Here is a 25,864-nt window from a genome sequence, read left to right on the forward strand (position 1 = left end):
GGATCTGTAAGGTAATCAGCCACATAGCTTTCGCCTTCCGAATCCTGGGACGACATGTTGCTCTAATCTACAGCAGGACAGCTCGAAACAAAGACAGGAGATATTTGCGTGATACGGAGGTCAAAACCTTCGGGAGATTATATGATAAATTTTTACCGACCAAAAGAAGTATCGTGCAAGAAAATGTAGTCCGGAGAGTGCACGAGGTGCCCACGAGGCAGGGGGCGCGCCCAGGGGGGTAGGGCGTGCCCTCCACCCTCGTGGAAGCCTCATGTCCTTTCCGGTCTGCTTCTTATTTTCCTATTTTTCTAAATATTCCAAAACGAAGAAAAATTGCCATTAGAACTGTTTTGGAGTCGTTTTACTCACCGTACCACATACCTATTCCTTTTTGGAGTCTGAAACATTCTGGAAAGTGTCCCTTATGTATTCCTCCTGGGTTACAGTTTCAATAATATTAGTTTCAACATTTATGGGATTACCTGAGATATAATGTTTAATTCTTTGACCGTTCACCACCTTTGGATTTGTGCCTTCGAAGTTGTTGATTTTTATGGCACCGAAACGATAGACCTCCTCGATAACGTAAGGACCTTCCCATTTAGAGAGAAGTTTACCTGCAAAAAATCTTAAACAATAGTTGTATAGCAATACATAATCACCTACATTGAACTCACGCTTTTGTATCCTTTTGTCATGCCATCTTTTAACTTTTTCTTTAAACAATTTGGCATTTTCGTAGGCTTGGGTTCTCCATTCATCAAGTGAGCTAATGTCAAATAACCTCTTCTCACCGGCGAGTTTAAAATAATAGTTGAGCTCTTTAATATACCAATATGCCTTATGTTCTAATTCAAGAGGTAAGTGACATGCTTTACCATAAACCATTTTATACGGAGAAATACCCATAGGATTTTTATATGCGGTTCTATAGGACCATAATGCATCATCAAGTTTCTTGGACCAATTCTTTCTAGATCTATTAACAGTCTTTTGCAAAATTAATTTGAGCTCTCTATTACTCAATTCTACTTGACCACTAGAGTGTGGGTGATAAGGAGATGCAATTCTATGATTAACATCATACTTAGCAAGCATTTTACGAAAGGCACCATGAATAAAATGTGAACCACCATCAGTCATTAAATATCTAGGGACTCCAAACCTCAGGAAAATAACTTCTTTAAGCATCTTAATAGAGGTGTTATGATCAGCACTACTAGTTGGAATAGCTTCTACCCACTTAGTAACATAATCAACAGCAACTAAAATATGTGTATACCCATTAGATAAAGGAAAAGGTCCCATGTAATCAAATCCCCAAACATCAAATGGTTCAATAATAAGTGAATAATTCATAGGCATTTCTTGACGTCTACTAATATTACCAATTCTTTGACATTCATCACAAGACAAGACAAACTTACGGGCATCCTTGAAGAGAGTAGGCCAATAAAAACCGGATTGCAATACCTTATGTGCAGTTCTATCTCCAGCATGGTGTCCTCCATAAGCCTCAGAGTGACACTTGCGTAGGATCTGTTCCTGTTCATGCTCAGGTACACAATGTCTAATAACACCATCTACTCCTTCTTTATAAAGATGTGGGTCATCCCAAAAGTAATGTCTCAAATCATAGAAGAACTTTTTCTTTTGCTGGTATGTGAAACTAGGTGGTATAAATTTAGCAACAATATAATTAGCATAATCAGCATACCATGGAGCAGTTCGAGAAGCATTTATGACATTTAATTGTTCATCAGGGAAGCTATCATCAATAGGTAGTGGGTCATCAAGAACATTTTCTAACCTAGACAAGTTGTCTGCAACGGGGTTCTCAGCTCCCTTTCTATCAATAATATGCAAATCAAATTCTTGTAGCAAAAGAACCCATCTAATAAGTCTAGGTTTATCATCTTTCTTTTCCATAAGGTATTTAATAGCAGCATGATCAGTGTGAATAGTTACTTTAGAATCAACAATATAAGTTCTGAACTTATCACAAGCAAAAACAACTGCTAAAAATTCTTTTTCAGTAGTAGCATAATTTCTCTGGGCATTGTCTAGAGTTTTACCAGCATATTGAATAACATTTAATTTCTTATCAACTCTTTGTCCTAGAACAGCCCCTACAGCATAATCACTAGCATCACACATAATTTCAAAGGGTAAATTCCAATCAGGTGGCTGAACAATAGGTGCAGAAATCAATGCTTTCTTAAGTATTTCAAATGCTTCTACACAATCATCATCAAAGACAAAAGGAATATCTTTTTGTAATAGATTAGTCAGAGGCCAAGAAATTTTTGAGAAGTCCTTAATGAACCTCCTATAAAAACCAGCGTGACCGAGGAAACTTCTTATACCTTTGATGTCTTTGGGACACGACATCTTTCCAATAGCATCAACTTTAGCTTTATCAACTTCAATGCCTATTTCAGAAATTTTATGCCCCAAGACAATACCTTCATTAACCATAAAGTGGCATTTCTCCCAATTTAGAACAAGATTAGTTTCTTCACATCTCTGCAAAACTCAATCAAGGTTGCTCAAGCAATCATTAAAAGAGGATCCATAAACGGAGAAATCGTCCATGAAAACCTCACATGTCTTTTCACAAAAGTCGGAAAATATAGCCATCATGCATCTTTGAAAGGTAGCAGGTGCATTACATAAACCAAAAGGCATACGTCTATAAGCAAAAGTACCGAAAGGGCAAGTAAAAGTGGTCTTTGCTTGATCATCAGCTGACACATGTATTTGAGAGAAGCCAGAGTAACCATCTAGAAAGCAAAACTGTGTATGTTTGGATAATCTTTCTAGTATTTGATAAATAAAAGGAAAAGGGTAATGATCTTTTTAGTAGCTTTATTTAATTTGCAGAAATCAATTACCATCCTATAACCTGTAATAATTCTTTGCGGGATCAATTCATCTTTATCATTAGGAACAATAGTAATACCTCCCTTCTTAGGGACACAATGGACAGGACTTACCCACTGACTATCAGCAACGGGATAAATTATACCTGCCTCAAGGAGCTTTAATATTTCTTTTCTTACCACTTCTTTCATCTTAGGATTCAGCCGTGGTTGGTGATCAATAACTGGTTTGGCGTATTTCTCCAAATTTATTCTGTGTTGACATAGAGTGGGACTAATGCCCTTAAGATCATCAAGAGTATATCCAATAGCAGCATGGTGCTTCTTCAGAGTTTTCAATAATTTTTCTTCTTCATGCTCTGAAAGGTTAGCACTAATAATAACAGGATATATCTTCTTTTCATCAAGATAAGCATATTTAAGAGTATCAGGTAATGGTTTAAGCTCAAACACGGGATCACCCTTGGGTGGAGGAGGATCCCCTAGGATTTCAACAGGCAAATTGTGTTTCAGAATGGGTCCTTGTTTAAAGAATACTTCATCTATTTCCCTTCTTTCATTCATAAACATATCATTCTCATGGTCTAGCAAATATTGTTCTAAAGGATCATTAGGAGGCACAACAATAGAAGCAAGACCAATAATTTCATCTTTACTAGGCAATTCTTCATCACGGGGTTATCTACGAAATTTAGAAAAATTAAACTCATGAGACATATCATCCAAACCAATAGTAAGAACATCCTTCTTGCAATATATCTTAGCATTAACAGTATTCAAGAAGGGTCTACCAAATATTATGGGACAAAAGCTATCTTGAGGGGAACCAACAACAAGGAAATCAGCAGGATATTTAGTTTTCCCACACAAGACTTCAACATCTCTAACAATCCCAACTAGTGAAATAGTGTCTCTATTGGCAAGCTTAATTGTGACATCGATCTCTTCTATCTCAACAGGTGCAATATCATACATAATTTCTTTGTATAAGGAATGAGGTATTGCACTTGCACTAGCAACCATATCATACAATCCATGATAACAATGATCTCCTATTTTAACAGAAATAACAGGCATGCCTACCACAGGTCTATGTTTATCTTTAGCACTAGCTTTAGCAATTCTAGCAGCTTCATCATAGAAGTAAATAACATGCCCATCAATATTATCGGCCAAGAGATCTTTAACCATAGCAATATTAGGTTCAACTTTAACTTGCGTAGGGGGTTTGTGTGTCCTAATATTACTTTTGTTGACTACAGTTGAAACTTTAGCATGATCCTTTATTCTAATAGGGAAAGGTGGTTTCTCAACATAAGCAGTAGGAACAACAGGATCATTATAAGTGATAGTCTTTTCTTCAACTTTAATAGGTGCAACTACTTTTACTTCAATGGGAGGATTATATCTAAACCACTTATCCTTAGGGAGATCAACATGAGTAGCAAAGGATTCACAGAAAGAAGCTACTATCTCAGAGTCAAGTCCATATTTAGTGCTAAATTTATAGAAAACATCGGTATCCATAAAAGATTTAACACAATCAAACTTAGGTGTTATACCTGACTCCTTACCTTCGTTGAGATACCAATCTTGAGAGTTGCATTTAATTCTCTCCAATAAATTCCATTTGAATTCAATAGTCTTCATCATAAAGGAACTAGTACAAGAAGTATCGAGCATGGAGCGATTGTTTTCAGAAAGCCGAGCATAAAATTTTTGAATAATCATTTCTCTTGAGAGCTCATGATTGGGGCATGAATATAACATTGACTTAAGCCTCCCCCAAGCTTGAGCGATGCTTTCTCCTTCGCGAGGCCAAAAATTATATATATAATTACGATCATGATGAACAAGATGCATAGGATAAAACTTCTGATGGAATTCCAATTTCAATCGCTTATAGTCCCATGATCCCATATCATCACATAGCCTATACCATGTCAATGCATCTCCCTTCAAATATAAAGGGAAGACCTTCTTCTTCATAACATCATCGGGCATACCTGCAAGTTTAAATAATCCACAAACTTCATCCACATAGATTAAGTGTAGGTCGGGATGCAATGTTCCATCTCCTGCAAAAGGATTAGCTAGCAGTTTATCTATCATACCCGAAGGAATTTCGAAGTAAATATTTTCTTGCAGTAGGTCCAGTAGGTTGAGGAGCAACTATTTGCTCTACCGGTCGGGGTGAAGATACCCCGAACAAGCCCCTCAAAGGATTACTTTCCATAGTAACAAGTGACAGTAAATTTCAGCACACTATATAAATTTTTCCTTGCCAAATTCCACCTACCAAAGGCGCTTCACTCCCCGGAAATGGCGCCAGAAAAGAGTCTTGATGACCCACAAGTGTAGGGGATCTATCGTAGCCTTTTCGATATGTAAGAGTGTCGAACCCAACGAGGAGCAGAAGGAAATGATAAGCGGTTTTCAGCAAGGTGTTCTCTCCAAGCACTGAAATTATCGGTAGCAGATAGTTTTGTGATAAGGTAATTTGTAACGAGTAGCAAGTAATAGAAGTAAATAAGGTGCAGCAAGATGGCCCAATCCTTTTTGTAGCAAAGGACAAGCCTGGACAAACTCTTATATGAAGTAAAGCGCTCCCGAGGACACATGGGAATTATCGTCAAGCTAGTTTTCATCACGATCATATGATTCGCATTTGGTACTTTGATAAATTGATATGTGGGTGGACCGGTGCTTGGGTGTTGTCCTTACTTGGACAAGCATCCCACTTATGATTAACCCCCATTGCAAGCATCCGCAACTACAACAGAAGTATTAAGGTAAACCTAACCATAGCATGAAACATATGGATCCAAATCAGTCCCTTACGAAGCAACGCATAAACTAGGGTTTAAGCTTTTGTCACTCTAGCAACCCATCATCTACTTATTACTTCCCAATGTCTCCCTCTAGGCCCAAACAATGGTGAAGTGTCATGTAGTCGACGTTCACATGATACCACTAGAGGGATGACAACATACATCTCATCAAAATATCGAACGAATACCAAATTCACATGACTACTAATAGCAAGACTTCTCCCATGTCCTCAGGAACAAACGTAACTACTCACAAAGCATATTCATGATCATAATTAGAGGGGTATTAATATGCATAATGGATCTGAACATATGATCTTCCACCAAGTAAACCAACTAGCATCAACTATAAGGAGTAATCAACACTACTAGCAACCCACAGGTACCAATCTGAGGTTTGGATACAAGAGATGAACTAGGGTTTGAGATGAGATGGTGCTGGTGAAGATGTTGATGGAGATTGACCCGCTCCTGATGAGAGGATCATTGGTGATGACGATGGTGATGATTTCCCCCTCTCGGAGGGAAGTGTCCCCAGCAGAACAGCTCCGCTGGAGCCCTATATTGGTTCCGCCAAGGTTCCGCCTCATGGCGGTGGAGTCTCGTCCCAAAAGCTTGCTTATGATTTTTTCCTCAACGAAAGACTCCATATAGCAGAAGATGGGCATCGGAGGGCCACCAAGGGGGCCACGAGGCAGGGGGCGCGCCCAGGGGGTAGGGCGCGCCCACCAGCCACCCCCACCCTCGTGGCTGGTGGGTGGCCCCCCTCTGGTACTTCTTGCGCTCAGTATTTTTTATATATTCTGGAAATAACTTCCGTGAAGTTTCAGGACTTTTGGAGTGTGCGGAATAGGTCTTTAACATTTGCTCCTCTTCCAGCCCAGAATCCCAACTGCCGACATTCTCCCTCTTCATGTAAACCTTGTAAAATAAGAGAGAATAGGCTTAAGTATTGTGACATAATGTGTAATAACAGCCCATAATGCAATAAATATCGATATAAAAGCATGATGCAAAATGGACGTATCAATTTGCATGTTTCTCTCGTACACGTACGCGCGTGTGTGCGAGGCATTGGGCTCTAACTGAACCCGAGCGAGGCGTTCGCTTACTGAACCCGAGAGATTGCACTAGCTATGTTACTGAACCCGAGTGATTGATCCCTTGGCTGTTAACTGAACCCGGGTGATTCCTTCGCTACTGTTGTTGAGTGAAGCCGATCGAACCTACCTCTTGATGACCAGTGACCATTGTTGGGGGTTGGATGAACAGTTGTCGATGGGGGTTGGATGAACAGGACCCCATGGTAGTACGTAGAGGCCGTTGCCGCTGGATGAACAGGACCTCGATCGAGGAGGCCGCTGATACGTCTCCAATGTATCTATAATTTTTGATTTTTCCATGCTATTAGATTATCATTCTTGGATGTGTTACAATTATTTTAAAGCAACTTCATATCATTTTTTGGGACTAACCTATTGACATAGTGCCCAGTGCTAGTTGTTGTTTTTTGCTTGTTTTTTACAACGCGGAAAATCAATACCAAATGGAGTCCAAACATAGCGAAACTTTTTGGAGAATTTTTCTAGACCAGAAGACACAAGATGGGCCAAAGAAGTACCAGAGGGGTGCCCCGAGGGGGGCACAAGCCACCTGGGCGCACCCTGGTGGGTTGTGCCCACCTCGGTGGCCTCCCGCACCGCCTCTTCGCCCTATAATACCCAAATATTCCAGAAACCCTAGGGGAATCGACGAAACACAATTCTAGCCGCCGCAAGTTCGAGAACCATGAGATCCAATCTAGACACCATCGTGGAGGGGTTCATCATCCTCATTGATGCCTCTCCGATGATGCGTGAGTAGTTCATTGTAGACCTACGGGTCCGTGGACAGTAGCTAGATGGATTCCTCTCTCTCTTTTGATTCTCAATACAATTGTCTCTTGGAGATCTATTTGATGTAACTCTTTTTTGCGATGTGTTTGTTGGGATCGATGAACTTTGAGTTTATGATCAGATCTATTTTAGCCATGATAGTTATTTGAGTTTTGATCTCTCATATGCATGATTATTGTTGAGTATATTATGTACGTGTATATTGTGTACAGGGCCCACCTCCTGTTTCCTCTGTATAGTTGAGGTTGTGGCCCCCTCTGTACTCATATATATGTGCCTAGTGCACCGATTAATGTATTGCGATTGCACAGCCCATACGTGTCCTTCTACATGGTATCTATCGTAGCACGATCCTAAACCCTAAGCCACCGCCGGCGCCTCTACGTGCCGCCGCTGTCTCCTTGGTCGCTGCCGCCTCCCACCACCGCGCCTCCCGCCGCAACCGCGGCCTCTCCAAGCCGCCGCAGCCACCGATCACCGCCTCGCTTCGGCCCCTTCCCGCCACTCGCGCCACACCTTCATCGCGCTGCCACCACCTCCCACCCGCACCGCTCTCCCGCGCCGCAACCACCTCCACCCTGCGCCGCTCTCCCGCGCTGCACCTCCCCCCCCCCCCCTGCCGCGCCACGCGTCGCAAAACCCTAACCCTAGCCAGGAGTTCCTCCTCCGACACCGTCTCCAATCCGTTGGCTGGTCCCGATGTCACTCTCGTCCGCGACCTCAACATCCACGAGCGTTTCCTGGTGAAGCTTGATCAATCCACCGCCTCCTACTCTGCTTGGAAGCGGTATTTTTCGCTGGTGTTCCGCAAGTAACTCCTTCATGGTCACGTCGACGGCATTGTGGACTCGGCTCTCATGATCCACGACGAGGAGTGGATGATCCTCGACGCCACCATCATCCGCTGGTTCTACCTCACCATCTCCACCGACCTTTTCCACACCGTGGTGGATGACGACGATGATGCCTATGCCGTTTGGACCAAGCTCAACGGCCTCTTCACCGACAACAAGGAGCAGCGCAAGGTCCTTCTCCACGGCGAGTTTTACGGGTGCCAGCAGCTTGACTCATCCATCGACGATTTTTTCATGCGCCTGAAAAAGTTTGCCGATGAGCTCCGCGATCTCAGGGAGACGGTTAGTGACGAGCTTCTCATCAGCACCCTCACCGCTGGTCTCAACGAGGATTTTAGGAACGCCGCCTCCAACCTCACCCTCATCCCGCAGCCCACTTTTGCTCAGGTGGTGGCGTACCTCAAGCTAGAGGAGCGCTGGATGAGGATGGCACGGACTCGGGCGACCCACACCGCCCTCGTCGTCGGCCCCCGCAGGGGCCAAGCCCCGCCACCTCCGTGCCCGACGCCGATAGAGCCGCGGGCGCCCGGCTGCCCCCTTCCCGTTACCCCAGCCGGCGGCCAATGGAGGTTGTCATATCGGTGGAGTACCATCCGGGTGCGAGCGTCCTTAACAGAAAAACCACATTCGTAAAACTCAACGGTAACAAGATTTTCACGTAAGAGAACAAATAGAAACAAGATTTTTAATAAGCTCAGGAGAAACTAAGACATTATACATGGATATTGGAGTGGAATTAGACTGAAAATATGCACCCTGCCCGCCCGCCACAGCAGGCCTACCAGTCGGCCCCGTGGTATGCCAGCGAGAACCCCTGGACCGGCGTCGTACACGCTTACTCCATGCCGGTTCCCCGTGCCCCTACCCCGGGTATTCTCGGAGCTCAGCCACCATCGCACGAGGCATTCTACGTCGCATCGCAGCCCTATGCGGCGCCCTATGGGCCTCTCTCCTATGGCCAGCAGCCACAGCCAGTCGGGGCTACAGCCGCTGCCCCTGATGGCCCCGCCGCAATCTCTTCCGCCGGCGCCGTGGGACCCGGCTCTTCTGGCGGCTCTTCACACCGCCCCCTCACCGCCCAGCTACACCAGCGGCGGCGACTGGTATATGGACACTAGAACTACCGCACACATGGCCGCTTATCCCGGTAACCTCCACACCTCCTATCCCGTCCACACTTCCGCTTGCATCACCGTCTGTGACGGCTCCTCTCTTCCTATCACTCACATAGGTCATGCATATTTTCCGTCTAATCCCACTCCAATATCCATGTCTAATGTCTTAGTTTCTCCTCAGCATATTAAAAATCTTGTTTCTTTTCGTTCTCTTACACGTGAAAATCATGTTACCGTTGAGTTTTACGAATGTGGTTTTTCTGTTAAGGACGCTCACACCCGGATGGTGCTCCACCGATATGACAGCCCCGATGAGCTCCACCTTGTTCACTCCGCCACCTCCACCACCTCCGCCACCCCTGTCGCTCTCGCCATCGGAGTGGATCTTTGGCACGCTCGCTTGGGTCATCCCAATCCCGCCACCCTTCGTCATATACTTCGGAGTTTTTCTTTCTCGTGTAATAAGAACGAGGATCACTCGTGTCATGCATGTCGCCTCGGCAAACATGCTCGGCTTCCGTTTAGGGCTTCTTCTCATGTTGCAACGTACCCGTTTGAGTTAATTCATAGTGATGTTTGGACCTCTCCTGTTGCAAGTAATACGGTCTATCTTTATTATCTTGTCATACTTGATGATTTTTCGCATTATGTGTGGACTTTCCCGTTGTGCTGCAAGTCGGATGTTATATCCACTCTCGCCGCCTTCTACTCCTATGTTCTCGCGCAGTTTGGTCGTCCCATTCTTGCGTTCTAGACAGATAACGGGAAGGAGTTCGACAACCTAGTTGTTCGTACTCTCCTCACCACACATGGAATGACTTTTCGTCTCACCTGCCCGTACACCTCGCAGCAGAACGGTCGTGCTGAGCGTATCCTTCACACACTTAATGACTATGTTCAGACTCTCCTCTTTCGCGTCAATGTGCCTCCTCGCTTTTGGCCTGACGCTCTCGCCACCGCTTCACTCCTCATTAACATCCGTCCATGTCGCACTCGCGGGAACTTTGCACCTCATCACCTCCTCTTCGGTGCACCGCCCTCTTATGATGAGCTTCGCATCTTCGGCTGTCTCTGCTACCCTAGCATCGCCGCCACTGCGCCTCATAAGCTTACACCCCGCTCCGTCGCCTGCATCTTTCTCGGCTACCCACCCGACACTAAGGGCTACCGCTGGTACGATCCCGTCTCCCATCGTGTTTCCACCTCTCGACATGTTTACTTTGATGAGAAGGTGTTTCTGTTTCAGCAGCAGGTACCCCTCGTCGCCCCGTCGCCGCCGGCCACTGGCGGCCCTTCTGCGACTCCGTCAGGTGGACGGCCCCACTCGGCTATCGGACCACCTCTGGGCTTTGGCGGTCCTCGCGTCATGGGACGAGTTGCGTCTCGTGCCCCCACGCTGGCGCCTGCCCTCTCGTCCTCCTCGGCCGACCACGCCACCTCGGCCGGTGCCCACCCTTCACCCACCGTCCCCGACTCGGGCGCCGCAGACTCAGCCGCTTCGACCGCCACCTGGCCCGCCCCGTCGCCGCCCGCCTCGCCGGCCGCTCCGGTGTTGCCATCTAGCCCCGTCACATAGGCTAGGACCGGTGTTCACCATACGAGCCTGCGGTACTCAAGCAACGAGTACCTCCTCGCCGCCTCCACCACAGAGCCGTCTCCTCTTCTCGCGTCCGCTCGCGTAGCCCTCTGTGATCCTCACTGGCTTGCGGCGATGCAGGAAGAGTTCGACGCCCTCCAGCGGAACCGCACCTGGACACTGGTTCCCCGGCCTCCTCGTGCCAATGTCATCACCGGCAAGTGGGTCTTTCGCCACAAGACCCGCTCGGATGGTACACTTGATCGCTACAAGGCTCGATGGGTGGTTCGTGGTTTACGATAGCGCGCTGGAGTTGACTTCACTGAGACGTTTGCCTCGGTTGTTAAACCGGGCACGATCTGCATCGTCCTCCAGCTTGCGGTGTCCCGAGGCTGGCCAGTTCATCAGATGGATGTCTCCAACGCCTTCCTCCATGGCCATCTTGAAGAGAAGGTTAATTGTGAGAAGCCCACCGGTTTCGTCGACGCATATCTTCCTGGCCATGTATGTCTGTTGCCCCGGTCTCTCTACGGGCTCAAGCAAGCACCCCGCGCCTGGTACCAGCGGATCGCCGGGTTTCTTCAGACACTGGGCTTCAGCATCACTCGCTCAGATGCCTCACTATTTTTCTATTGTCACGGTGACACGACTGCATATTTGCTCGTCTATGTCGACGACATTATCCTGACAGCCTCCTCCGCAGCTCTTCTTCAGCAGATTACTCTTCGGCTGTGTGACGAGTTTGCCATCAAGGACTTGGGTGCTCTACATTATGTCCTTGGCATTGAGGTTGTTCGGCGACCGGACGACTTCTTTCTTCAACAACAGAAGTATGCGCATGAGCTCCTTGAGCGTGCTGGCATGCTCAACTGTCACCCTGTTGCTACTCCTATTGACACGAAGGCCAAGGTTTTTGCTCTTGAGGGCTCGCCAGCGTCGGATGCTCCCTTCTACAGGTCTATAGTCGGTGTTGTTCAGTATCTGACTCTCACCAGACCGGATATCTAGTATGTTGTTTAGCAGGTGTGTCTCCACATGCACGCCCCTCGTCACTCCCATTGGACTCTCATGAAGCGGATCCTCCGTTACATTCGCGGCACGATGACTCTTGGGCTCACCCTCATGGCATCCACTTCTCTGGAGATGGTGGCCTACTCCAACACAGACTGGGCTGGCTGCCTCGACACCCGTCGGTCCACCTCTTGCTACTGCGTTTACCTCGGTCCTTCACTCATCTCGTGGCCGTCCAAGCGACAACCCACGGTTTCGTGCTCCAGCGCGGAGGCTGAGTACCGAGCTGTGGCTAACGATGTTGCCGAGTGCACCTGGCTACGACAGTTACTTCAAGAGCTGCATCACAATGTCTCCCAGGCTACGGTTGTCTACTGTGACAACGTCTCTGCGGTGTACCTCTCCACCAACCCCATTCATCATCGCCGGACAAAGCACATTGAGCTGGACATTCACTTTGTGTGCAAGCAGGTGGCCCTTGGATGTATTCGGTTCTCCATGTTCCGACTGCACAACAGATCGCCGATGTGATGACGAAGGCACTGCCGACTTCCACCTTCGACGAGTTTTGTTCCAGTCTCTGCGTCACTGGCGCCGCTTCGACTGCGGGGGGTGTTGAGTATATTATGTACATGTCTAGTGTATAGGTCCCACCTCCCGTTTCCTCTGTATAGTTGAGGTTGTGGCCCCCTCTGTACTCATATATATGTGCCTGGTGCACCGATCAATGTATTGCGATTGCACAGCCCATACTTGTCCTTCTACAATTATTTATAGCCTCGTATTTCTTCTTCGAATCTTTGGTTCAGTTAGGACGACTAGATCGATTTTCTTGCCATGGGAAGAGGTGCTTTGTGATGGTTTCGGTCGTGCGGTATTTTTTTCAACTGACGGAAGGGGAAACAAGACATGTCTTGATCGCTTCTATTAAGGATAATAGATGGGGTTTATTCCTACATGAATAGATCTTGTCTACATCATCTCATCGTTCTTATTGCATTATTCCGTTTTTCCATGAACTTAATACACTAGATGCATGCTGGATAGCGGTCGATGTGTGGAGTAATAGTAGTGGATGCAGGCAGGAGTCGGTCTACTAATCTTGGACTTGATGCCTATATATTGATTATTTCCTAGATATCGTGATAATTATTTGAAGTTCTATCAATTGCCCAACAGTAATTTGTTTACCCACCATGTGCTATTTCTTGAGAGAAGCCACTAGTGAAATCTATGCCCCGTGTCTATTCTTTATCATATTTGCTTTCTGATCTATTATTTGCCTTTGAGAGCTATTTTTATTTGCTTTTATTTTCAGATCTATTATTTGAAAACCCCAAAAATACTTTGCTGCATCTTTTATTTGCATCTTTTATTTCGCGCTCATTCGTGATCTATTTTATCCAATCTATCACAATTTTATCCCGTCAACTTGACAATTTCCTATGTTGTTACCCGTAAGAGGGATTGACAACCCCTCAGAAGCGCCGGGTTGCAAGGAAATCCCCGTTTTAGATATAATCCAACAAGTCTTGAATGATGCTAATCAACACTATTCTTGGATCGTTGCCGGAAATCAAAGGGGATACGTAGATGGGAACTCTATAATGCTAAAGTTTCTATGGATAATGTGTTTCAAGTTATTTTTGCAAAACCTCCGGACAAAAACACAACTAAGGAAAATAAGGAGAAAAATGATAAGACTTGAATCTATGCATTATGCCTAGCTAGGGACATAAAATCATAGCACTTGTTGGGAGGCAACCCAATTAATAAAATTTTGCATTTTTCTTTATGTCTTTGAGTGTTTGCACAATTATGATACTATTATGATTGTGTTTTTCATGTTTTAATTAGTGTTTGTGCCAAGTAAAGTCTTTGGGATCATGTTTGGTGATAGTTGATTTGATCTTGTTGAAAAACTGAAACTTTTGTGCCCAGTAAAATAATTTTAGTAAATCACAGAAGCGTGATAAAATTTGGAAATTTTTATACAAGATTGATATACAAATTTCCTACATTGTCCTAATTTTTCAGAATTTTTGGAGTTACAGAAGTATACGAAGTTTTCAGATTGCTACAGACCGTTTTGTTTTTGACAGATTCTGTTTTCTTTGCGTTGTGTGCTTGTTTTGATGAATCTATTGTTTGTATTGGAGGGTATAAGCTATGGTAAAGTTGGAATACTGTAGGTATAATGAAAAAAATAAAATACGAATGGGTTTGCAATAGTACTTAGAGTGGTGATTTGCTTTGTTATACTAACGGATCTCACGAAGGTTTTGTTAAGTTTTGTGTGATTGAAGTTTTCAAGTTTTGGGTGATATCACGATGGATGAAGGAATAAGGAGTAAGAAGAGCCTAAGCTTGGGGATGCACATGGAACCCCAAGTTATTATCCAAAGAGAAACAAGCAACTAAGCTTGGGGATGCCCCGGAAGGCATCCCCTCTTTCTTCTAGTGACCATCGGTATTTTACTTGGACTTGTATTTTTATTCATCGCATATCATGAATTTTGCTTGGAGCATCTTGTATTATTTGAGTCTTTGCTTGTTTTGCTTTTTGGTTTGTGTCATCTATCCTTGCTAGACACACCTATTTGAGAGAGCCAAAATTATGCTATGATTTGCTAGAATTGCTCTAGTGCTTCACTTAAATTTTTTGAGCTATGGAATTGCTCTAGTGCTTCACTTATATCTTTTTGAGCATGGTGTGCTTTAATATTTTTGAAGAAATGCTCTCATGCTTCACTTAGATTTATTTGAGAGTTAGTAAATTTTTTGAAGAAATTCTCTCATGCTTCACTTATATTATTTTGAGAGAAGAAATTTTATGCTCATGCTCTTCACTTAAATTTGTTTGAGCTTATCAAAAGAAACATATAAAAATAGTCCTAAAGTGATAGATATTCAAGAGGGATATAAAACTTGATTCTTTGTAATAGTTTTGAGATATGATGATAGTGATATTGGTGAGTAACTATGCTTTAGTAAGAATAATGGTGTTAAGGTTTGTGATTCCTTATGCAAGCACGAAAGTCAATAGTTATTCAATGAAATTACATCCTACTTGTGGTGCATTATTTGGTGTTAGTTATGCTTAATGCTCGCTTATGTGATTTTTCGTTTCTTGGTTGGATGCTTTTCAATCTATTTGCTAGCCTTCACTTGTACTAAGTAGAAATACTACTTGTGCATCCAAAATCCTTAAACCCGGTTTTGCCATATGAGTCCACCATACCTACCTATATGCGGTATTCCCGTGTCGTTCTAAGCAAATTTGTATGTGTCATCTCTAAATTTTCGAAATAAGTTTTCTTTTTCTGTGCTCGTACCACTCATGAAGCGGTAGAGGGTGGCTAATATTTTCCATGCTGGATGTGTTATTCTCAAGATAAGTGTTTATCCACTTGTCATTGCACGAGAGTGCGACGGTAATAGGGATGCCCAGTCCCGATATGAAAATAAATTTACATTATGTTGTCAAATAATAAATTTCTTAGAAAGTGTTGATATGGACGATACCCATGGATACGGCTAGCCGTGGAATGTGAAAGAATAGTGGAAAAAAGGAATAAACTTTATTTTCTGTTTGGGAACCGCCTATAATATATCTAGCATGGAAAGTGTTGGGAATTACTCAGTCGTTTTCGTTGACGAGAAAAGTATGCCTCTCAAAAAAATGTATCTCTCAGTTTAAGCTTTGAGCTCTAGCACCTCTACAAATCCTTACTTCCCTCTGCGATGGGTCTTTATTTTTTACTTTATGCAATTTTTTCTACTTGAGTCTCCATCTTCTCTTATAAAGCACCAACTAAGGGTCACTATGATCATACTTGAGCATTGGATGTAGCTAATATGCGAGTGTGTTTCATTAATGGATCAATGATTGAGCATGATGGGCTAGGGATAATTTTCTTTAGTGTTGATATTTTGAAAGACATGGTTGCTTGTTGATATGCTTGAGTATTGAAATCTTCATGTCAAAACTAGACTATTGCTTTGAATAATATAAAATTCCAAATGTCCATGCTACAAAAGAAAAAATAATATGTGATGAACATGTTAGACAGCATTCTACATCAAAAATTCTGTTTTTATTATTTACCTACTCGAGGACGAGCAGGAATTAATCTTGGGGATGCTAATACATCTCCAACATATCTATAATTTTTTATTGGTCCATGCTGTTATATTATCATTCTTGGATGTTTTACAATCATTTTATAGCATTTTATATCATTTTTGGGGACTAACCTATTGACATAGTGCCCAATGCTAGTTGTTGTTTTTTTCTTGTTTTTTACATCGCAGAAAATCAATACCAAATGGAGTCCAAACGCAGCGAAACTTTTTGGAGAACTTTTCTGGACCGGAAGACACAAGATGGGCCAAAGAAGTACGAGAGGGGTTCCCCGGGGGGCACAACCCACGTGGGCGCGCCTGGGGGCCCAGGCACGCCCTGGTGGGTTGTGCCCACCTCGGTGGCCTCCCGCACTGCCTCTTTGCCCTATAAATAACCAAATATTTCAGAAACCCTAGGGGAGTCGACGAAACACAATTCCAGCCGCCGCAAGTTCCAGAACCACGAGAGCCAATGTAGACACCATCACGAAGGGGTTCATCATCCTCATTGGTGCCTCTTCGATGATGCGTGACTAGTTCATTGTAGACCTACGGGTCCGTAGACAGTAGCTAGATGGCTTACTCTCTCTCTCTCTTTTGATTCTCAATACAATGGTCTCTTGGAGATCTATTTGATGTAACTCTTTTTTGCGGTGTGTTTGTTGGGATCCGATGAACTTTGAGTTTATGATCAGATATATTTTATCCATGAAAGTTATTTGAGTTTTGATCTCTTATATGCATGATTATTTATAGCCTCGTATTTCTTCGAATTTTTGGTTTAGTTAGGCCGACTAGATCGATTTTTCTTGTCATGGGAAGAGGTGCTTTGTGATGGGTTCGGTCGTGCGGTATTCTTTCCAAGTGACAGAAGGGGCAGCAAGACACGTATTGATCGCTGCTATTAAGGATAACATGATGGGGTCTATTCCTACATGAATAGATCTTGTCTACATCATGTCGTCGTTCTTATTGCATTACTCCGTTTCTCCATAAACTTAATATACTAGATGTATGCTGGATAGCGGTCGATGTGTGGAGTAATAGTAGTAGATGCAGGTAGGAGTCTGTCTACTAATCTTGGATGTGATGCCTGTATATTGATCATTGCCTGAATATCGTCGTAATTATTTGAAGTTCTATTAATTGCCCAATAGTAATTTGTTTACCCATCGTGTGTTATTTATTGAGAGATGTCATTAGTGAAATCTACGACCCTCTGGTCTATTCTATATCATATTTGCTTTCTGATCTATTATTTGCCTTTGAGACCTATTTTTATTTACTTTTATTTTCAGATCTGTTAATCCAAAACCCCAAAAATACTTTGCTGCATATTTTATTTGCATTTTTTATTTTGCATTTATTTGAGATCTATTTATCCAATCTATCACAATTTCATCCCGTTAACTTGACAATTTTCCACGCCGTTACCCGTAAGAGGGATTGACAACCCCTCATAAGCGTCGATTGCAAGTATTTGTTCTTTGTGTGCAGTTACCATTTACATAGTGTTGCTTGATTCTCCTACTGAATTGGTACCTTGGTTTCATAACTGGGGGGAATATCTACCGTAAATGTGCTGCATCATCCCTTCCTCTTTGGGAAAATACCGACGTAGTTCAAGCGACATCAGACCCTTATGAACCGGGACTACTGACCCGTTTCCTACTAGTGATGCGCCGTACTGGAGGAGGCCAGGAAGTACCAATATGTCTCAAGTAGTTTCTTACAATTGACTATATATTCTTACAGGGAAGCTATTTCATCATCCTGTTGACCTTATGTACAAATTGGTTATCGTATTGCGGCTATATGGAAGTTGTTGACGAGACCAAAGGATCGAACCAAGGTGGGGCAGCTCATCACTCGGCTACGGCTCAATTGTACTAAACTGCGGTGACAGGGCGGAGGAGACAACTCTCGCTAGGGCAGCCACTCCTCGCCTCATTGGGCTCCCCGCTCCCTCTTCGGCAGGCGTTGACGTTGTGCGGTCCCATTTGGGCTTTGGCCTTGTATTAACCATTGCTTGCCCTTGACAGCCTTTTCTTTTCTTTGTTGTTTTGAACCTATTTGTGCCGGAACCTTGTAAGGGACTCAGTTTAAGGCCTGGCACAATGCCTCTTTTGTAGAAAAATTGTTCATTGGATCACTAGAACCAGCACTATTGTTTGGAGGTGTCATTAGCCCCTTAGATGTACTCCTTTCATTTCTAAATATAAGTATTTTTCAAGATTCCACTACAGACTACATACGGATGTATATAGACATATTTTAGAATGTAGATTCATTCATTTTATTCTGTATATAGTCCATAATGGAATCTCTAAAAAGACTTATATTTAGAAATGAAGGTGGTATATTAAACACCTTTTTTTGTTTTTCTGTCGGCTATGGCAGAACTAACATCTCAGAAGAAAATGCAAGTTCATCTTAACATGAGATTACTGCTACACAAAGCTAGTATTTTTGTATCTCTGAAACTCACAACGGTATTTGTTTATAGCTTTAAGAAAGACCCCATGAAGACATGCCACTGAAACAAAAAATCGTTGTTTAACTAAGACTCATCTGCGAACCAACCTCTGATTGAGATGGTTAGGTGGACAGTGATATCCCCAACCCATCAGGGTTCAAATCCTGGTGCTCGCATTTATCCTGGATTTATTTCAGGAATTCCGGCGATACGCTTTTAGTGGGAGGAGACGTTCCCGTCGACTACGAGGCGCCTACGGTGACTTCGTAAAATCTCAAGATGATATGCCAGCTCAGTCTCTCGGAGATGCTCATAGGGATAGGGTGTGCGTGTGTGCGTTCATAAGGGTGAGTATATGCACGTGTATATGAGCGCTTATGTCTGTACTGATGCTCAAAAAAAAACTAAGACTCATCTAACAAAATGCACTTATGGAACAAATGAAATAGGAAAGGAAAGCAGAACATGACATTGAAAAAACGATCAAGCTCAATGCAAAGCCTTTACAGAACTTAAATTAATCTCTATTTGCGTGTGGCCATAGCAACATAAGAAAGCTCGAGGGATCCCACAAATAGTCTGCCGCCTGTCCATTCCACCACCTCTGCTGGCCTCATGCCCTTGGCCTTGGGTCCCCTCATTTCCTCGATTATTTTTCCATCGGCGCCGATCCTCAAGGCAAGTAGATGTCTATCTGACACCAAAATGGAGTTCTATCTTCTCACGATGTAATGCCACCCAGTATCCTCCTCTCTTGTCCGGCCTCAAATTATCAGGATAGCCCGGTAGATCAGTTAACAGTTCCATCGTGCCTGTCTTGGGACCTCCTTTGGTCCAGTACCTCAACAACTTGCACGGCCCGGTCGATGAGATGACGAGGTGTGTCCGATCAGCGCTGATGGCAAGACCATTGGGGTAAGTGATGCCGGCCTTTAGCACAATCACTTTTCCTGTGCGTGGATCATATCTCATTAGGCGGCCTGTCGAGTCCCCGGTTCTTGTTACCATCTCGTGCTGTGACCTTTGATATTTCATAGAGCTGTCGGTGAAGTAGACTTCACGGTCACCTGGTCAACGTCCACGCCATTGGTGAAGCGGAGAGGAGCGCCGTCGGCCTCCGTGACAAGCACCGTCGCCTCCCCGCCTCCTGACGCGACCCTCGTGAGCCCCTTGTAGGTGTCGGCTATGTACAAGTAGCCAGACTTGAGGTGAAACCGTAGGCCCAGCGGACGGACGGACGCCGTGCACGCCTCGCTGCTGTATCCACTATCCAGGGCTGTAAGTGTACGTCGTCCAGCCGAGCCTGTCGCCGTTCCACTTGAGGACGCGGCCGTCGGAGATGCCGCTGTATGGGCCGTTGCCTTTGGCGTCAAAGGCGACGCTCTCCGGGCCGCGCAGCAGTCCAGGTGGCAGCGGCAGGTGGCGGGTCCGCGTGGCGTCGATGCTGGGGACGACCGCGGACGCCCCGGGCATGAACAGCAGGGGCAGGACGGCAAGCGCCACGCCGAGATCCCTCGTGCAGCTATACAGTTGGAAGGTGAGCTTGTTTGGCTCGATTGCTTGGTTGGTTTGGTGGAGGCCGGAACGGGCTGCTCTTGTAGCGACGGACAGCCAGACTCCCTGCATGGTCTGGCCCTCCTCCCCTCCTCGATCTCGGAACTGACGGCGAAATCTGTCCAGGTCCGAATTCGGAAATCTTTCTGTGCCATGAAACCCAGGACGACACTAAGAGCGCCTTGCCTAATCTGTTACTACCGCTCTAATCATATATACTGTTACAGCAGCCCACGAGTTCCAACAGAATGTTTCTGCAAGAGGTAAAAGCACCGGAGGTCCATAAACTTGCATGGTGGGTGCTGGTTTGGTCCACAAACTTGCAAAACTTGACCCCAGCACCCACTAACTTGCAGCTTAGGTGCAAAAAAACCCACAGCCAATCAGGAGCGGCCACCCGCCACTGGATATTTTGTGAAGACCACCCCAACTTGTTTGAAATTGATGCGGCCACCCGCCACTGGATATTTTGCGAAGACCACCCCAACTTGTTTGAAATTGATGCACAGCAGCACGGTCCCAGCTGTCAGTATGCGGATGAGAATAAATAAATATAGAGCGTTAAAAATTGCAGCCGCGACGAGTCGAACTCAGACAATCGGCAGGACTGCTCGATCACGCTAACCAACAAACCAAATTATTCTATTTGTTTTATATGCGTATGGGTCGTTTATATATATATATAGTGTGTGTGTGTGTGTGTGTGAAAAATGGCTGATCTGTCCGAACAAACAAACCACGTCGCCCAATCAAATGATCTTTTTTTTTCGCGAAAGCTGTTTATATATCTTTTTTTTGCGGGCCACTGTTTATATATCTGTTAGCACGTCATCTTTTTTTTTCATGGTAATGCATGTCTCATTTATATCATATAAGAATCATAGTACACGTCACGTACAAACAGACCTAGTAAAACTGAAAAGATATATCTGTTAGTACGTCATCTGTGGTCACCTCCAAGCCAGGGAGCAGCCCAGTATATGTGTACGTACACCCTGACTATATACATATGAAATGCAAAAAAATATGGTACTCCAAAGCAATACAAGTATAAACTACTAGCCTCATCTACAAAAGGAAATACGTCAATACCATATGACCATAGAAACGCCGCGTTATATATATATATCTATCACATCAAAACCTCATCAGTATAGAAAGGCAGGCATGGTGTGATACTAAAGAAAATCAAACTAAGCACACAAAATTCAAATAAATTAAATGCTTCCTTTTTACAATTTTAAACTACAAACATAAGCTCAAGTACACTCTATAATCACTCACAAAAAAGTACACTCTACTAGTTTGCCGGCCTAAACTTTAATAGAAAAATGCTTCTGTTGAAATCGATTTTGACCAAAACAAAGTACAGTGTTAAAATCATACTAAAAATAAATAAGCTCGTGCAAATCGCAAAAATCTGTTGTATTGCAGAAAAGAATGTGACATTCTCCATCGTCGGAGGTTCTAGTGTTGCTCTAAAATTTTCGCTGTCACGACACTACTGCCAAAATATTAGACCATGTGAAATTTGAGACTTTGTTCCTTTGACCATAAAAAATGAAGCACACACAATAATATATAATTTCATTAAATAAATATCACTTGCATCGAGTGCACATACATACGAGCTTGGTTCGATTTCGCCAGATCGTTGCTTGGTTCATTAGGATAGTCGAACGCGAAATATCTTAATTTCTAGAGCAATTCGAACTAAAACCATGTCAAATATTTTCGAACGGAGAGAGTAGCTAGCTAGGTTGATGCATGATGACCTGTGATCTCTACAGTTAACTAGCTATCTTATCGAAGCCAAAAATGAGTTGAGTGAGATGCTTTTTTGTAATAAATTGGTAAGAAGACGTTTGTATGTTTTTGAAATACTTACGTCTATGCCATGATATACGTGCCAATTTAGTTTGTTGATCAATCAGAATGAAAAGGAGTCTTCCAAAAAAAAAGAATGAAATGGAGTCACGACGTACCGGGTCTCGTCGTGTATATACTATATAGAATATACAGTTGCATCGGGCGCAGTTTTTCCTTCTTCCGTTTCTTTTTGTGTTGGCTGAAATCTGGACCCATGCGTCAATTCTAAAGGATTCAGGGCGTTTTCTATAAAATGTACAGTGCTAGATGTAACCTCGTGACTGGCTGTGGGTTTTTTTGCACCTAGGATGCAAGTTTGTGGGTGGTGGAGTAAGCTTTTGCAAGTTTTGGACCAAATCATCACAACCCGAGCAAGTTTGTGGACTTCTAGTGCCTTTACCTCTTTCTGCAATGAAACCGGCCTGTCAGTTCAATATTTCAGATATGATGCAAAGCTGAATTATATCTACCTTCTCTCTAAAAAAAAGGGCTGAATTCTACAGCCGCATCTGCTGGGACCAGAGTTCTATGCAGGTTCTCTCACCCTCAATATCTGAGCAGGGCTAGGCAGGCTAGCGCATAATAAACTGAATAAATGAACCAATGTGGAAAAGAAAAGGTCAAGATAGGAACCCATCTATTTACTCATGATGCAAACATACACCTTCGGTGATCAACGCCAAATAAACAATGATCTTCATCATTTCGAACCGAACCGCAACTGCACATAAATCTCCAAACCGCGGATTATTCCGAGGCATGCCATCGTTGCAAAGTTTAAACCACAAAACACAACATTTCTCTATAGCTCCTTGCAATATCCTGCTCCACAAAAGGCAGCAACAGTTTTAAGTAGCAGACCAGTACACTGCATCACAGGATCCAAGAGCAAGTTTACTGGTTACAAGAATCCAAGTGCATGTAAAAATGGATGGCTTTGCTATATGGGATGAAGTTCATTTGGCAAAGCACAGCCATCTATATTTCAGCTCAACAACGATGTATAGTTGCCCAAAAAATAAACAACGGTTGTATCATGTTAAGCCATCACAGCTTCTGTCCAAGTGTGCTACTATCGAGCAGTAAGATGTAGTCACGACGTGAGCAGGTTTTCTATTAGTCGTGCAGGATTTCTAGAAGGAACAAAAGGGAGTTCACGTGCTACAAGAACAAAATACAGTTTATCCAGCTATATAACTGAACTGTAGACAACGGGATTAATGACGACTAGATGTAAGTCCATTCGATGCCTTCAGCGCTGGAGCTTCCTCCTTGCAAGTCGCGGGCTTGTCGCTGGTATGTAGACTTTGTAGCTGACCTGAAGAATGTAAGGAAAGGCAGTTAGACACAATGCATATGATTGACCTTGTGATGATTCAAGCACTTGATAGACAGAGCAACAGTGCAGTTTTATCGCTCACCTGCACTGTCTCTCCATCATGCATCCTAGAGAAAGTCCTCTTCTCAAACTGAGACGCATCTTTGTCCTCGGTCCCTGCTGCCTGGCTCTTGCCCGCGTCAGTCGACAAAACAGAGCTCTCAGGAACTGAAGCTTCACCAATCTTTCTATCATCTCCATCGATTCCTTCAAGCTTGTTTATTTCAGCAGGAAAATGTCTTACTTCACTACTGCTTTCGACAGAGGCAGGATTCTCACAAGCTGTAGGGATTGTTGTAAATGTACTGTCATCAAGCCCTTCCCTGGAGGGTATACTCACAACTGATCTAACTCTGGGTCTTGCTTGCACAGGACTCACCACTGAGCTGATGCCTAACCTTTGCTTTATAATACCAGAACTCGCCGGGGTGCTTCCCAACCTTTGCATTACACTACCACCATTCCTACCATCATGTGAAGTGATATGAGAAGTTGAACGTATCTCTTCTAGTCCGCTTCCCAGCTGTTGAGTAGGACCACAAGTATCACCAGCCTCGAGTATTCCAGGTGATATATCCCTGTGAGTCGTTTCCTGCTTCCAAGGACTTCTACCGTTCTCAAAATCTTCAAATTCAGGTGATCGAGTAGAGTGGCCAACTCCAAGATTGCTTCCCTGCCTCTGAAAAGGGGCAACAGCAGACCTTGCTTCAGGAAATTTTGTGACAGTATTCTGGGGGCTATCTGTTAGTACTTCCTTCCCTGTACCATTGTTTTCTGTCTTGCCTACCATGGCCATGGCTCCCTTAAACTTCCTGAAGTTCTCAAGAGCTTTCTGCCTGAGAATGAGCTCCAAATCCTCCTCAACCTCTGGGCTTTCACAATTAACAGGTAAGATCTCACCCGGTTCATGAGCATCCTTGGAAGGTGGGCTTTCCATCTCCTTCAGCTCCACATTCTTCTCATAATCGTCAGCAACCGCGTCCTCATCGCTATAAACATCCTCAACAGATCTCTTCTCATTCTGCGGATCCTGGCAGTTGTCATAGTCCTGTACAACCCTGTCCCTACTTGCATCATGTCTCATGCCGTCCGCCCTCCGCTTCCTACTTTTGCTCTTGCTCCTGCTCCTGCTCCTGCTCCGGCTACTGCCACTCCTGGCTGGACTGCTCGAGTAGCTCCTTGATCTCCGTAAACGCCTCCTCTTTCGATCCTTGTCCCTCCCCCTTCCTTTCTTCTTCCTAGGATCTTTGGAGTGGCTCTTGGGCAGTGGGCTCACTGACCTCTCAGAGTCTGAGGCACTGCTGCTGCTAATGCTATGGTGGCTGCGGCGGGGGTGACTCCTGGACACCGAGGAAGGGCTACCGCTGGGGCTACGGCTTGGACTCAGGCTGCGGCGGCGTCCGCGGCGGCTGCCACTGCCCTTGCTCTTTTTGCTCCTCTTGTCAACAATCTTCTTGGTGGGCTTCTTGGAGCGCTTGCGGGGTGGGGAACTGGAGCTGGAGCCGTCGGGGGAAGGGGAGCGGCTGCGGCTGTGGCGGACACTCCGACGCTTGCCGCGCGAGGATCGGATCTTCTTGGACTTGGCCTCATCCTAACAAGATGACGGTAGAAGCTTCAGTTAGTGGGGGGATCCCCGAAGAACAGCGCGATAAAGAAGAATCAGGCATGGCATCGTGCTAATTCTCTGTCTGAAATCTAAGCAGCTGGTACTATAAAATTCTTGGATTCTCAGTCCATGAAAAAAGCAATCGGCACCAAAAGAGAAATCTAGAATCCGACCGAGAAAGATCTCCTAATTCCTAACCCTAAGTAAAGCGGGGAAAGAGGGGAGGCGGAGAGAGGGAGAGATAGAGAGGGTCGGTACCTCGTCGGCGGCCTTCTTGGCGGATTTGCTCTTCATCAGGAGAGACCCCCAAGGAGGAAGACGGGGCACAAGGGCGTGTCCGCTTCAGCTGTTGGGCCTGGATTTGGGTTTGTTTCTGTTTCAGTCTCTCTCTCCCCCCCCCTCCCCCCCCTCTCCTTTTGTGTGTGTCCAGCTTTGGATAGAATCCCTTTTCTCGAGCGCACTTGGATGAAATCCCTACTATGATTCTTTTTCGGCAAAGTTCTATGTTACGTTGGCACTCAAGCCTAGCTTCGTTTTAGATTTTATGATCAAACATGTTTTGTATGTTAGAACAGCCGCAAAAGAAAAACGCGGGTCGTTTTAAGAACATCTCCACTCATTCGTCCCCCAGGGCTAGAAATAGCGCCGTCCTGAGGGTGCACCGACAGAAAAAAAACGGCTTGGGGGCGATC

General features: G+C 44.6%; 1 protein-coding gene and 1 pseudogene across 1 annotated transcript; both read right to left on the minus strand.

Moving 5' to 3' along the window:
• Positions 1–19,455: 19,455 nt before the first annotated feature.
• LOC125531670 lies at positions 19,456–20,322 on the minus strand (annotated as a pseudogene).
• A 2,782-nt stretch (positions 20,323–23,104) lies between these two features.
• LOC125531669 (splicing regulatory glutamine/lysine-rich protein 1-like) lies at positions 23,105–25,589 on the minus strand. The gene is made up of 3 exons (XM_048695990.1): positions 25,431–25,589; positions 23,610–25,157; positions 23,105–23,506 (listed from the first exon to the last, which is right to left on the minus strand). The coding sequence occupies exons 1-3, from the start codon at positions 25,464–25,466 to the stop codon at positions 23,441–23,443; spliced, it is 1,650 nt and encodes a 549-aa protein (XP_048551947.1). The 5' UTR covers positions 25,467–25,589; the 3' UTR covers positions 23,105–23,440.
• Positions 25,590–25,864: the final 275 nt, after the last annotated feature.

The sequence above is a fragment of the Triticum urartu genome, unplaced genomic scaffold (assembly GCF_003073215.2).
Source record: "Triticum urartu cultivar G1812 unplaced genomic scaffold, Tu2.1 TuUngrouped_contig_779, whole genome shotgun sequence".
Classification (NCBI taxonomy): domain Eukaryota; kingdom Viridiplantae; phylum Streptophyta; class Magnoliopsida; order Poales; family Poaceae; genus Triticum; species Triticum urartu.

What these genes read in the sequence shown, in the direction of transcription:
- LOC125531669 (XM_048695990.1), bottom strand. Translation starts at nt 25,466, where the DNA reads ATGAAGAGCAAATCCGCCAAGAAGGCCGCCGACGAG. An exon ending in CCAAGAAGGCCGCCGACGAG is followed by an intron (nt 25,158 to 25,430) that starts GTACCGACCCTC and finishes TCATCTTGTTAG; the next exon opens with GATGAGGCCAAGTCCAAGAA. An exon ending in ATGATGGAGAGACAGTGCAG is followed by an intron (nt 23,507 to 23,609) that starts GTGAGCGATAAA and finishes TACATTCTTCAG; the next exon opens with GTCAGCTACAAAGTCTACAT.